This window comes from Callorhinus ursinus, unplaced genomic scaffold, assembly GCF_003265705.2.
Source record: "Callorhinus ursinus isolate GAN/ISIS: 27379988/994484 unplaced genomic scaffold, GSC_fseal_2.0 scaffold4, whole genome shotgun sequence".
NCBI lineage: Eukaryota > Metazoa > Chordata > Mammalia > Carnivora > Otariidae > Callorhinus > Callorhinus ursinus.
The window spans coordinates 142,612,668-142,628,353 of NW_027397066.1; the positions used below are offsets into that span (position 1 = coordinate 142,612,668).

General features: G+C 37.1%; 1 protein-coding gene across 1 annotated transcript in view; it reads left to right on the forward strand.

The window, feature by feature from the left end:
• Positions 1 to 15,686, forward strand: part of ANXA10 (annexin A10) — a 95,360-nt gene that overhangs the window by 52,753 nt on the left and 26,921 nt on the right. Inside the window, exon 4 of the mRNA XM_073891235.1 lies at positions 15,604 to 15,686. Within this exon, the coding sequence (XP_073747336.1) occupies positions 15,604 to 15,686 (83 nt within the window). The remainder of the gene's footprint in view (positions 1 to 15,603) is intronic.

Sequence of the window (15,686 nt, forward strand, 5' to 3'; positions counted from 1 at the left end):
TCCCTGATAAAATGTAATGTTGAGCATCTTTTCATATTTTTTAACCTCCTGTTTTCTTCCTCTTTTAAATTATATTCTCTTATTTTTCTTTCAGTAGCTTGTCATTTATTGATTTGTAGTTATTTATATAATTTGGACATCAGTTATTTCTTGTGTATGTAGACTACAAATATTTTCTCCAAGTATATGGATTAATCTCAAATTATGTTGTACAAACTTCTGTCAAAAACTGTGAAAGGTAATGAGACTTTGACATACAAGATAGCAAGCTAACCAGCCAAGATAACATAGATACTGGTAGACTCCTGAGTCAAAGACAAAATACAGTTTATCACTCATGGCCATAGTAGTTGCCAAAGTGTCAGAATTTTTGCAAGATTTCCCTGAGCCTCAATCCCAAAAGTCAAGGCAAAGATGACCAAATAACACCTGCACATGCAGTGGGTTGCACTGCAGAAGAGAAACCGTAAGATAAGAAACTTGAATCAGAATGCATGGCTGCCCATTGCTCATAAGGGAAACACTACCTCTATCTTATGATATTATTCACTATATAAACATCCTCGGCAAGCTAGTCTAGAACAAAGGGCTGTCAGTGATGCACTCTGTGTAACATTCAGAAACATGAGACCTACAGAAAATGGTCTTCCAACATCACAACTCATTTCATTTCACTACATGCCATTTTCACTATTGGCTTTTTTCCTATGAGCACACCAATCCCCAAGCCATTCCTATCATTCTGACTAAAAAAGGCTGAGACTAAATCCATCAATTTGTCTCATACAGCATTTAATTATCAAAGGATTTGAAGCAGCAGAGGGAGGTCAATTGGCAGTATTGATTCCAACCATGCCCCACAGGGGCATGCACCCAGTGAACTCAACAAATCCCATAAATCATCAAGGCCTATCTTAAAAAGCTGAGTGGCTTGTTCTTAAGTTTTAGTAATGACCTTTCTACTTGGTTTGAAGTTTTCATTTAGATATAGCAAGAGGTATTTAGTGATGGCAGGGACTTCACCTTTGCCCACAAGGAGGAAGTCTAGAACAAGTCTATTATCCATAACAATGTTGGCCAGTGAGTTGAGGTTGTCCTAAATACCTTCTAAAGCCAAAGTGGCGTGATTAGGTATTCCTTCCCCAGGTGCCAAGAGTGTTGTTCTTACTCCACCATTAGAAAATTGTCACTTTTCTAGTACTTCATCATTTTTCTTATTTTTTCTAACTCATACCCAAAACTTTCTTTTGGAAGGATCAGATGCAGGAGGGACACTTTTTCTTAGACTGCCACCCACAGAGTAGACCAACCAGTATACCCTGAGGTTGACAATGTTGGAGAAAGAAAAGGATCATCATGCCCAGGAATGGTGAGGATAGAATCCCCATTTTTCAAAATAGATCTACATAATTGTAAGAAAACTCCTGTTTCTCTCTACACTATTCAACACTTCATTTCTGACACCAAATGTGTAGATTATTTTCCTCAAGCTAAACAATTCTCATACTAACTACCCAGAGTTACCACAGATCCTCCAGGTTAAAGGCTGTCTCACAAAATTATCTCCCACTTCAGACATCCTAGATTGTCACCTGTACTTCTGACTGACTGGCTGTAAATTGGAGGCTCCCAGATCTTCTTCCTTGAGTTCGATAATTTGCTAGAATGGCTCACAGCACTCAGGAAAGTGCTGTGCTTATGATTATTAGTTTATTATAAAGGATACAACTCAAGAACAGCAAAATGGCAGGGATGTATAGGGCAAGGTATGTGGGACAGGATGAGGGATTTCCATGCCCTCTCTGGGCATGTCACTTTCCCAGAACTTTGATGTGTTCACCAACCTGAAAGCTTCAACTTTAAACCTGTGTAGAGTTCTTATAGAGGCTTCATTGTATAAGCACAATGGATTGAATCACTGGTTACTGGTGAATAAGTCAGTCTCCAGCCCTTCTCTCTTCCCTAGAGATCAGTAGGGCTGAGGATTCCAACCCAATCCTCTGGCAATCAGCCCCCTTCCTCTAAGATCACCTTATTGGCATAAACTCAGATATGATTGAAAGGGGGTTATTATGAATAACAAAAGATTATCCTCTCACCCCTATCAGAAAAGAACAAGGCTTTAGGAGCTCTGTACCAGGCACAGGGGATGAAGACCAAATATATATATATATATATATATATATATATATACACTTCATTATGATTATTATCCAGGAGTGAAAACTGCATTCAGTGACCAACTGCCCTGCTAAGTGTGTTCATCAGAAGGAGGTAAAGAAGACAAAGTCAGAAATTTTACTGAGTCAGTCAATTATCACCAATACCAGAAGCCTATGGATGGTAGAGACTATGGAAGATCCATCAGATAGCTTAACTATCAGTCTACTGTTGAGTGATTAAGAAGTTTATCAAGGGGTATACTGGCCATAACTATGAAAACAGCCTTGATCTCTGCCCATTGAACAAAAATGATCTATTTTTGGTTTTTCACAGCTATCAATGAGTTGAACCACCACAGCAGCCCAGTGGACATCATTTGGTTTTAGCATATCTGAACCATCAATAAACCAAGTCAAGGCATTTAGGGCAACTGACTGAAGTCTCCATTGATTCAGCAGCTTGTTTCAAGAAGCACAATGGGGTTAAAGTTTCCCCCAATGAAGAGCTGCCATTTTTTCATGTAAAATCATGATACTCCTGGGGCCAGGCCAGCTGTTTTCTTCAGTGTGCCATTTCCATTTGATGAGACTTGTTGATTCCTTCCTACCTTGCTGGTCATTGAGTCCCAGTTGACCCACCAAAATGAGACTATCAGGCATTCAATTTCTGAGTCCGGCAGCAAGCTGATAGCTGCTTTTCAAAAGTGGTGTACCCAGAAGTTGTATCAGGAAGGCAACAAGTTTAAGACACCAAGAGGCACCTCTGAGACACTGCCTCTTCTTGCCAGAGGTTCCAATCAACAAACCATCTGTCACAGAGATGGGTAGCAGATAGTAATCACTGCAGTTATGGGACCTTCCCCATTTGTGCTTTAGGCAGAAGCACTTCCCTATTTCTTATCAAGAGCATCTCCTTTCGTACTTATAAGCATTCCCAGGAGAGACAAATAAACATAAGTTCCAACAATATTCAAAAATGGAAGTTATTATAACAGTAGGGTGAAAGCAGCCCAAAGGGCCTTGATTACAAGTTCCTTTAGCTTCTCTTTCTCCACTGCAAACCTTGCCCACACCCATCATTTGAATTTGGGGAAGACCCAAATTCAACCAACAGGTCCACAGAGAATGGTGATGTGGCAGCTGTATCCAACAAATTCATAAAAAATTGAGTCCTTCCATTCCCCAAAATCCCCCAGCATACTCAGACATCATGAATGTTTTAGTCCACAATGGGACAGGAAGACCCAATTATTTCTCTTCTGAAAGCAGTAGAGGCTGGGGTCAAAGGGAGGGAAAGAAAGGACACATGAGAAAATAAAGAGGATTTGCATCAGTAAGCAAGATATTTACTTTCTGTGTGTCACCTGTGCCCACCTCAATCAAATGAACTTCCATGTTTTGGGCCCACACACAAAGTTCTGCCTCAAGGGGTAAGTTCATCACTGCTGACACCATGTTTCAACTTGGTGCACTCTTGACTCAGTAGCCAGAGCCACATTTTGTTCTGGCCACAGGCACAGGGTTTGGTCCTTTTGACTGATAGGGAGTTAGCTAACATTTGAAAAGGTTTTTAGTGAGTCCATCTTTGAAATGGATTCTGTATAAGTGCCGCTGTGTCTTTGTGATGACACCTTGTGTTTGGTATTAACATAAGAGCTAGGGGACTTTTCCAGACAGGATACTATTATTGTTGAGTATTTTTATTCTACCTTGTTTTATACTCCCCCAAATTAATCCTTATTATGCTTTTGATAAAGTTAATGCTTATTAAGTTTTATTCATAATTTTCTATTTCTTTGTTCATTTTTCTTCTAATATCCAACTCCATGTCTCTGATCTCAATGTCATTTTTCCAAAGGACATTTCTTAGCATTTTTTTCCAGAAATAACAAATGATTGTTAAATTACTCCAGTCTTCTCCTTAAGAATACCTTTATCTTTTTTTCTTCAGTGTTGAATATTAGTTTAGATGGCTATAGCATCCTTGGCTGAATTCCAGTTACTTTTCCTTAGGTCTTTGCAGATATAATTTTAATTTTTTTTTCCTAGCCTTCATTGGTAACTTTTTTTTTTTAAGATTTTATTTATTTATTTGAGAGACAGAGAGAATGAGAGAGAAAGCACATGAGATGGGGGGAGTGTCAGAGGGAGAAGCAGACTCCCTGCTGAGCAGGGAGCCCGATGCGGGACTCGATCCCGGGACTCCAGGATCATGACCTGAGCCGAAGGCAGTCGCTTAACCAACTGAGCCACCCAGGCGCCCTCATTGGTAACTTTTGAGAAATCCCTTCTCTCATTAAGAGTTTTCCTTTGTAGATTACCTTTTATTCTGTTTGCTTTTAAGATTTTTTTTAATCTTGGTATTCTGCAGTTTTACATTATTAGTCAATAGGTTCATGTGCTTTATCTACATAACTGAGGATTCACATATTATATGATATTTGAAATAGCGTCTCCCTGGTATTGTCCACATTCTCTCCTGCTGTAAATCCTATCCATCAAAAGTTTGTTCTTGCCATTCAGTCTTCCAAGTCTCTTAACCTTATATTCATATCATCTATTTCTTGTCTGTTTCTGTGGGACTTTTTATAATTTTTTCAGGTAGTTTTCCAATTTACTAATTCCAATTCAGTTATTAGCTACTCTTTAAAGAATATATTGTGTTTTTAAATTCTAGAAGTTTTTCATTTCTAGAATTTAATTTGCTTTCTTTTTAAGTGCCATTTTTTTCATAGTGTTCTTTCCTATTGTTATCAATTGTCTCAAATTGAGGTTTTAATTCAGTTGTTTGTAAAGTCCACGGTCTATCCTCTAGAAAAATTGATTCTAAGTGCAAATTATATTTTTATTGTGAGAACTTTTAAAGTATGCTCATTTTTTTCAGTGAGAATTTTTTTTTCCTGGAGAGTCAGAGAATCTCTCTAGATTTGTTCGGCATTTGCTTCTTCCTGGTGTCCCAGGAGAATCACCAGTCCTGGATCAACTTTCATGATGATTTCTCCTCATAGAGGTCTCAGTTCATATGGGTACAGTAGAATACATTTAAAAGTTATGTCCAAGGGAGATACAGCTCCATTATTCTGAATTCTCAGGGAAAATATGCTTCTACTTAAAACCCAATGAAAGGTTAGCATTCTGCTCATCTTCCAACGCTGAATGGTTTTTTTTTTCCTAGTTCATACTTTTACTGAGGGTATAATTCTTTGAGGTTCCCAACCTCATAGAGGTTTCAGACTTAGTTCCTTGTATTACACTAGCCCCATAAATGCTCTCTTGTCCTCATATAATGTCCCACACTGGGCATTGAAACCCAAAACAAATAGTGCTCAAAACCAACCTCTACTCTCCCCAGTCACCTGCAAGGTCATCTCCAAGGTCGGCTCCTTTGCTTATCCTCTGATGTTCATTTATCCCTTGGTTTTTGCACCCAGAGGTTTCTCTTTATTCTGAGATCAAGCATACTTTTAAAAGAATCTTATTGTTATTGTAGTGTTTATGGGGGAGGACTTCAGTTTTAATATACTATGTTTCTCCAGGAGACCAAAGTATTATCATCATTACCAGACAAAAATTAGCTCAAATTGCCACTGAAAATTGAATCATTAAGTAAACTGTGAAAACATCTACAAAGTGGAGCTGTTCAAAAGAATATTCACTTACCACTGTGAGATGACAATGCAGCTTGCACAAGTGTTTTTATGATGGAATAAATAAAATCATGTGAGTATTTATACAATGAATATTGGGGAAGGTAGAATTAAGAGAAATTCTAAGGCATACTTTATATGGGCTTACATCACTGAGTGTTTAAAGAGCAAGTATCATTTTTTACGGTAATAGAAGAAGGCATACAAGTTAAAAGCATATAAAAATGTTCCCCTGAGCATATTCAGACAAGCAAAATGTTAGTCATATGTCTACTTCTTGCCCCTGATTACACATAATTATATAAAGGTAAGAGGAACAAGGAAGAAGAAACTATTTTACTTTTAGTTTAAATGGAGTGGTCAGAAGAGCTGCACCACGGGTAATCTACAGTTTCATCAGCAGCATAGAACAGCTCAATTGGAAGAGCAAGTACTCATTAGCTTAATGCAAGGCCAAGCTGTGATTCCTACAGAGTTCCTTTAGGGCAAATTTTTGGCAAACAAGAAAGTAGAGTCAGTCAGGCTGGGGAAAGTAACACTCCAAAGGTTGCATCTGCAGAGTTATTTATATAACTCCCAGTGAAAATTTAAGGTTTTAATTAGAGCACCTATTTGAAGGTTCCTCTTTGAACATGCAGAGATTAGCTATTTAAACATATTATTCAATATTTATCTTCCCCACGGAAAGTAATATCTCCTTCCAGATGTCCTGATAATATCAGACTATTTCTACTACGATAGCACTTAGCACATTTTGCATTGCAAGGTAATTATAATTCCTGTGTTTCTGCCCCCTCCACTAAATAAAACTGCTTGGGGATAGGGACCTTCGCTTGTTCATCTTTGAATAGCCAAGAATGACTCCAAATAAATAATTGTTGAATTATAAGTAGTCTTCATCCATTTATTTATCGTATACCAATTTTGTAAGTGCTTACTATGTAGCAGGCACAGTGCTATGGGATGGTGAAATAGCCATGAATAAAACAGACCAAAAGCCCTGCCATGATGGAGCTTATGTTCTACCCGGGTGAGACAGATAAAAAAAAAAATTAGTAAAATGTGTCTTGTTAGAAAGTAACAGTGCTATGGAAAAAAGATAAAGCCTGCTAAGTTCCTAGCAAGTACTAGGGAACCAGGTATAATTTAAAATAGTGTGACAAAGGCAAGCTTTATTAAAAAGACAGGGAGGGAGTCTGCTTCTCCCTCTGACCCTACCCCCTCTTGGGCTCTCTCTCTCTCACTCTCTCTCTCAAATAAATAAATAAAATCTTTAAAAAGAAAAAAAAAGACAGGGAGGGGGTGATCCATGTGAATATCTAGAGAAAGAACACTCAAGGAAGAGTGAGAGGCAAAAGCAAAGGCCCTGAGGTGGAAATAGGTCTGCTATTCCAGGATCTGTAAGAAGCCGGCTGTAAGTGGGAGAGGAATCAGGAGCATGGAGAAGAGGAGTAGGAGATGTGGGCAGAGAAGTGACCAAGAACATATTGTGTACCTTGTGAGTCACTGTAAAGACACTGGCATTGGCATGGAATAAAATACCTGGCTCATTTGCTTAATTTGAGATCAACTACATGAAAACAGTTTTAGTTTATCCTGGAGTGTAGAGTGGGAAAGGACATTTCGAGCAGAGGAGTGACTGATCTGATTTGTATTTTTACAGGATCGCACTGTCAGGGTGTGTTGAGGGGAGACTGTAAGGTGCAAAGACAGAAGGGAAACTCATTTGGAGGCTATTACCTTAACACAGGGGAGTGACGGTAGTGGCCTGGATGAGGGTTGTAGCAGTGAAAGTGGTAAGAAATCCTCAGTTTCTGGATATATTTCTAAGTTAGAGACAATAGAATTTACTGACAATTGGATAATACAAAAGTTGTGAGAAATACAATATAATAGACAAGATTCTGATGTGGAGAGCAAAGAGAGATAGAGAGGAGAGCAAGGGAGACAGTCCGGTATCAGCCATTTTTGATCTGTAGCAAATTATTTAGTAGTTTTTGAAGAAAATAAAAAGACATTTTTGAGTACCTAATATGTGCCAGAAAATATTTTAAGAATTTCACTTGAGTTAAATATTTTTACACTTAGATCAACCCGTGAAGTAGACGCTGTTGTTATGTTCACTTTGCAGATAGGGAAGCAGATACAAAGAGATTAAGCAACCTGCCTGCAATCTCACAGCTGCCACTTCACACACCCAGGATACAAACCTAAATACTTTACCTCCCCAACCTGTACACTCTAATGGCATTAGCTGATATCTGATACTGCTTCTTTCACAGAAATTACATAATTTCATTGACATCTTTTATAAAATCGGTTTACCATAGCCGTGTATTTGCACACGCACGCACACCTGAGTTACAAAACAAAGATATACCAGCGCCATCTAGTGGCATGACTAATCTCGGTCTGCGGTGGAATACATAGATCCGTGTTCAGTGTTACTATGCATAGGATGGCATAATATGCAGAGTAACTGAAGATATTGTTACAAATATTTGGGAGGAATGGTCATCACAGATATTGTAGACAAATAAACGACTTGCAATGCCCAAGTGACTGTCAGCTTGAACACTGACTTTATCCTTTACATATAATCAGTAAAATAGGGTTTTTCTCTTAATGAATGAACACTCATTCATTTATTCTTACATTTGTTTATATATTCATTTATAAATTATATATATAATATATTCTCTGAACATTCTATACTCAGCACTGTGCTAGAGACTGAAGGTGAATTTAGTAAAATTTGGAAATAAATGCATATAATATAGTCAGGAAAATCTAGTGTAATAAATGCAAAGATAGAGCAATGGCGGCAAAGAAATAATCAACTTCAGTTAGAGTTAGAGGAAAGCTCATAAGAAATGATAATTCTAATATTTCGACCTTTCCATCAACTGCCAGCTACCATTATCTTCTCACAATAAAAGTATATTACATTGGTCCGTCTGCATTTAAACCTTCGATACACTGCCACTAGATTTAAAAGTTCATAACCACTACATTCACCACCTATATGTTTTGTTATTAACTTGCTTATATATCACTAGTGGCTTTCTATGGCATATATAACATGGAAAAAGAGACCAGAATCCTGGCTCTGTCACTCACTTGTTTACTTATACAGAACTTGCTACTTAAGCTCCATGTGCCACAATTTTCTCACCTATATCACGGGATGTTCATAGTTCCGTGTCATAAAGAACTATTACTGTTATCCTAATTGCAGAATCCTGTCTAACAGATAGTGAATATTAAATCTTAGTGGTTAATATAATCATCACACTCCTCTGCTTAAATCTCCACTATTAGGACCTTTTCTCTCTGAACTAGAAGGGACATTGGAATAACTGGCATCCAAGTCTCTTTCAAAACATTCAGATTTCCAAATCAATTCAATGTGCATTTAGAACTAGAGTTAACTGCATATGTCCTGTTCTTCTCCATTTCGGTAATGTTCAGTTGGAATGAAAGAACAAGCATCCTACCTCCAAACAGGATATTATATTACTCATCTGAATAAATTTACAAACTCTTCCTCTCACCTAAGATTCTCATATGGCCCCCCACCCCAGTCTAATTAAAGAATCATTGCTTTATCACACCAGTGTTATGATGGGTGTATAATTCTAGTGTGGAAAAAAAATGCTAAAAACTACTAAATTAGATGATATTTTGAAATTAGGTATTAACTAGTACAGCATATAAATATAGTAAAGTAACTCTATTTGAAAGAGTTAAATAAATTGAAACTTTAGAAAATAGTCACTTTGTAGATGCCAAAATAACATGTTAAAATAAAATTTAAAATCCACAATATTGAGGTACAATTTATATAGAACATTCATTTCAGTACAACTTGGTGAGTTTTCACAAATATGATAGTTCCAAATGATCCACATCCTTGCTAATACCTGATATTATCAGGCTTTGTAATTTTAGCCATTCAAAAGAATGTGTAGTGTTGCCTCATTGTGGCTTTACTTCCTGTTATTTTAATGACTAATGGTAAGTATCATTTTGTGGGCTTATTTCCCATTTGCTTATTTTCTCAGGTTAACTATCAGTTCAAATCCTGTCTGTATTTTTAATCAGGTTGTTGTCTTATTATTGAGTTTTTACTTATTATTGAGTTTTAAGAAATTTTTATACCTTCTGGGCAAAGTCTATTGTCAGACATGTGAAATGATACCTGTGGTTTCCTTAGAACTGAAGTTTTTATTTTGATAAAGTCAAATTCATCATTTTTTTTCATTTATGGATTGTTACTTTTATGTACTAACCAAGAATTCTTTGCTACACCAAGACTCAAAGATTTGTTCCTATGCTTTCTTCTACAAGATTTACAGTTTTAGCTTTTCTTTTTAGGTGTATACCTCTCACATAATGTTAAATACAAACAGAGCAGATATCTTTGCTTTGTTCCCAATCTTAGGGCATGAGTATTCACTTTTCACTCCTAGGTATCATCTCAACTCTAAAGTTTTTATAAATGCCCTCCATCAACATGAAGGAAATTCCTTCTATTTATTCTTTCCTAAGAGTTTTTACTATGTTTATGTGTTAAACTTTTTTCAAATGCTTTTGCTATATCTATTGATATCATGCAGCTTTTCTCCTTTACTGATAAAATGAGGAATTGTATTTATTGATTTTCAAGTGTAAATTGACCTTGCATTCCTAGTCATTACATGTTATTCTTTTGACATATTTTATATATTGATGGCTTTGATTTATAAATATTTGGGCACACACTTTTTATTGCATCTGCATTCATAAGGAATATCAATGTGCAATTTTCTTTGCATGTGAAGTTTTTTTTTGATTTTGTTATTAGGGCGATACTGGCCACATAAAATAGATTGAGAAGTCATCTTTCATCTACAGTTTTTTTTTAAAGATTTTATTTATTTATTTGACAGAGAGAGACACAGCAAGAGAGGGAACACAAGCAGGGGGAGTGGGAGAGGGAGAAGCAGGCTTCCCACGGAGCAGGGAGCCCGATGCGGATGCGGGGCTCGATCCCAACCTGAGCCGAAGGCAGACGCCTAACGACTGAGCCACCCAGTCTCCCCTTTCATCTACAGTTTTCTATAAGATTTTGTATAGAGTTGACTTTATTTCTACCTTAAATGTTTGATGGATTTTATCAGTGATTCCACTGGGGTCTAGAGATGGGCAAGGTAGTGTTAATTAGGAATTCAGTTTCTTTAATATAAGGAAATTCAGATTGAGTGTAAAATTCTGCTTGAGTTTTCTTTGATAATTTCTATCTTTCAAGAAATTGGCCCATTACAAATAAATTTTAAAACTTAGTGGCATTAATGTGTTCATAATACTTCTTCCTTTAATGTCTGTGGTATTTGTACATGCCACTCTTACATTCCCAATATTGATATTTTGTATTTTCTCTCTTTTTTTCTTGATCAATCTAATTAGAATTTTATTAACATTACTGATCTTTTTAGAGAATCAGATTTTTACTTTATTGACAGTTTCTAGTATTTATCAATTTTCTGTTTTATTGGTTTCTGATCCTGTTATTATTTTCTTCCTTCTTATTCTGAATTTAATTTTCTTTCCAGTTTTTTTGATGTGGAACCTTAGGTTATTTATTTCATATGTTTTTCTTAAGCTAAAAATTTATCTTCAGACACTGTCTTAGCTGCATCCCACAAATTTTAACATGTTGCATTTTTACCTTCAGTAAACTGAAAGTATTTTCTAACTTCCTTGTGATTTATAATTTTATCCTTGGATCATGCAGAAATATGTTTTTTAACTTCCAAATATCTGGGATTCTCCAGATATAGTTTTATCCTTCGTTTTGAAGTTAATTGTGTTGTAGTGAGAGAACAAAGTCACAAAGAGGCACATTACAAGCCATATTGAAGGAAACATCTCAAGGAGCTACAGGTGGGCATGGGAAAGAGTGAATGGGCAGAGGATTGAGAAAGCAAAGAAAGCCCAGTCAGGACAGCATAGCTGGGGAGTTAATCTTCTATTTCCATGTCTAAGACAGAAAGCATGATCCTAAGGACAAAGTTGAAGTTTGAGTGTAGGTTGTCAAGAGCCAAGTACCACACCTACTCGACTTCACCCTCAAAACACCTATGCAAGGTAGAATTTGACTTAGAGAGGAGGAAGAGTAAGGGAGATTAAAATTACTTTGTAATTTTTTAATAAAAGGTAGAGATCTATTGCAGACTTTGATAGAGTCCCACATGAATATGAGTCCTTTTAAAAAAGTATTTTCTTAAAATTTTACCTGAGAGAGACCATTAAGAAAAAAAGTAAGCATTGTATCCTAGATGTTTAAAACAACTAAATAATGGGAAATTATTTGTGGAAATAATTCCAAGGGCACAGGTTTGGTATTTTGTTGTTGTTTTGTTTTGTTTTTTACACAAAAGATACTACATTGAAAAATTTTAAGGAGTAGAAATTAAAGTTAAAATAGTAATATTAATCAAGATTATCTCTCTTGATAATGCATATTCAGAAAAAAATCATCACTTTTGGGGCACCTCTATGGCTCAGTCGGTTTAGCCTCTGCCTTCACCTTAGGTCATGACCTCAGGGGATGGAACCCCACATCGGGCTCTCTGCTCAACGGGGAGCCTGCTTCTCCCTCTCCCTCTCCCTCCACCCCTCCCCCTGCTCATGAGTTCTCTCTCTCTCAAATAAATAAATCTTTTTAAAAAATCATCATTTTAAGAAGCATAATTATTTGGTGAATTAAAGGAACATAGGTTTAGAGTTCCTTTGTCACCAAAAGCTGCCCTGCTTCCTGAGTTCCCACAGGAGCAAAGATCCAGTCATCACATAATTCTGTGCTATAAGTCTAATTTAATACTCATCTCCTCCTCAAGTGGATCTTTCAGTCCCTTCAGATTGACTTAGACACACCGCATATGAAAACACACATACGGAGACACAAGGACTACCCCCAGCTGCGCACTTCTCTTTTACTGACTTACCTTTTCGAATGTGGATTAGTCAGGGTTCTCCAGAGAAACAGAACCAACATAATATGACTATATGTGCACATCTGCTTGATAGGTGGCGTGAGCCAGACTCCTTACGGACGAGCCTGGGAAGGGGGTCTCTGGCACCTGCAGCACGCAGGTGTTTCTCATCACAGGAATCCCCTGCCGGCGCTGGTCTCGGGTGGAGGAGCTCCGAGATCCCGCGAGTTGGGGCTCCATCTGGGGAGAGTTGTTCACCTGCGCAGCCCGCAGGCCTGGTTCAGGCGTCCTCTGACCCACCTCTGACGCTTGGCACATCCCAGCCCATCCTGGCCCTGCCCTGCCATCCAGACCCACACCTACTCCTCCTACATAGCAAATAAAAGGGAAAAAAAAATCTCTCTCTCTCTCCCTCAATCCCTCTCCCTCACTTGCTCTCTCCCTTTCCAAATCATGTAAGACCTTATAGCAAGGCATAATAAGGGGCTCAAAATTTCCTGTAAGAGCAATGGAAAACAGTTCAAGGAGAGTGACAGGATCTATCTCTGTCTAGCTAGAGAGAGAGAGAGAGAGAGAGAGAGAGAGATTTTCAGGAATTAGCTCATGTGGTCATGGTGACTGGCAAACTCAGAAATCCATAGGTAGGCCTGCAAGCTGGAGTCTCAGGGAAGAGCGTCAATTGAATTCCAAGGGTGGTCTCTTGGCAGAATTCTCTCTTCTTCAAGGGAGGTTAGCCTTTTCTATTAAAGCTGTTAACTGACTGGCTGAGGGCCACCCATATTTTGGAGAATAATGCTTTATTCAAAGCCTATTGATGTAAATGTTAATCTCATCTACAAAACACCTTCACAAAAACATCTAGAATCATGTGTGACCTGATATCTGGGTACTGTGACCCAACCAGGCTGACACATAAAATTAACCATACAAATGGCTTCTTCATCTCCTGTCACAGTGTTACTTGTCCTCTCTGGTCTAAAAATGACCTGGTTCCCTAATCCTATAAATCTATTCTGATCTTTTATCTGAATTCTTCTAACCATTTTGTACTACTACTTTAGGATCTTATGCTGTTAAAAATGACATTTGAAAGCCTTAGAAAGTGTATTAACTCACATTTTTACTTGTTATCTCTGGGTTTGTCGAATGTGAATCTCCTTGAAAACAGAGACTCTGTTGCATTTCTCCAGCACCTACCACTGTGTCTTGGAAACAGTATTAAATCAAACAGTATTGAATAACTGCAATCTTTCATTCAAAAAAATTGGTATGCTCCTGCATGAGAATGCATAAGAATATGTCTCACAGGCTCATATGTATATATATGATATATATGTTTTACTCATTGATATAGCCCCAGTACCTAGAAGAGTGCCTGGCTCATATCACTTTAACAACCATTTGGTAAAGAATTTAGAAATAGTCAATGGTGCATAAGGAGGGAATTAAATACAATATAAGTTCTATGGAAGAGGGGATCTTATGCTGCTGGTATATGCTCCAAGCACCTGACACAACTCTAGACATGTATTAATTGCTCATTAAATGAATTGTACTGACCCTAGCAAAAATTCAACAGATTCTCTGTATTACCAGTTACCACCTTATGGATAAGTGCTTTTATTTGCTAAAAAGAAATACAGGAATGGTGTTGTCAGATTATAGTAAATAAAATAAAAATAATGACTGTTTCATTTTTTTTATTCCAATAGAGCTTATTATGCCTCATTGGTATCTTTAACTTGAATTCTATTATTGAATCACCTCCGAACTAAAATATTGCATATTTTTAAAGTAAAACTGAATATACTCTATATATTTTAGCAGGAAATGTTAAGTTTTAAACATCTTTCAGATATCTTTGTAACCTTACAAAAAATACATCTAACATATATTTTTTAAAGATTTTATTTATTTGAGAGAGAGAGCATGAGCAGGGAGGGGGCAGATGGAGAGGGAGAGGGGTAGAGGGAGAGGGAGAAGTAGCTCCCCCACTGAGTAGGGAGCCTGATTTGAGGATCCAACCCAGGCTTCATCCCAGGACCCCAAGATCATGACCTGAGCCAAAGGCAGATGCATAACTGACTGAGCCACTGAGGCACCCCTAACATATGTTTTTTAAATATCCGTTCTACACTAATAAAATAAAAGTCAAAATTAAAATGATCAATTTCATACTTTTGTAATATGTATTCCAAGAACAAACATTCAGCATGTTTGTTTTTCTCCTTAAGTGTTTAACTTTCACTATTTAAAAAATATATGTATTAATGTGGCTATTTGATGAAAGCTCTTAGATTACTCAATTCATTTACACAAGCTTTTTGGCAATAGGATAACCAGAAACTCCTGCTAAAAGACACTGCAGCAATGATAAAATAAAATGCATATTTTATTTAAGGTCTAATGTTTCATTAATTCCACACAAGAAAACTAAGAACTCCCAACCACAATGTTTTCAGGTTTCAATATTTACTTATTTTCATAATGAGATCAACAGAGAAGTTGGTGTTGGAATTGGGGAAAGAAGATCATTTTATATTTACATGACTAGAATGTCCATGTAGATGACCTCTCATGCAGAGATGTGATTACATCAGTCATTTCCAAACCCTCAAGTCCATCGTTCCTATTATCCATGTATGTGCATATTTGTATGTGCATGTGTGTGCATATATGTGCATCAAAACCAGGCTTTTTACTACATGAAATGAACATAGAAAAGGAAGTCCTAGTAGATGACTTTCTGTAATTATCTCATTTCTCTTGTAAAATTGGTAACTAATGTAATAAAAGTATTTACTTTTCCATCCATAGGACCTAATTGGTGACCTGAAGGAGAAGCTTTCAGATCACTTCAAAGACATCATGGTTGGCCTCATGTACCCACCGCCATCTTA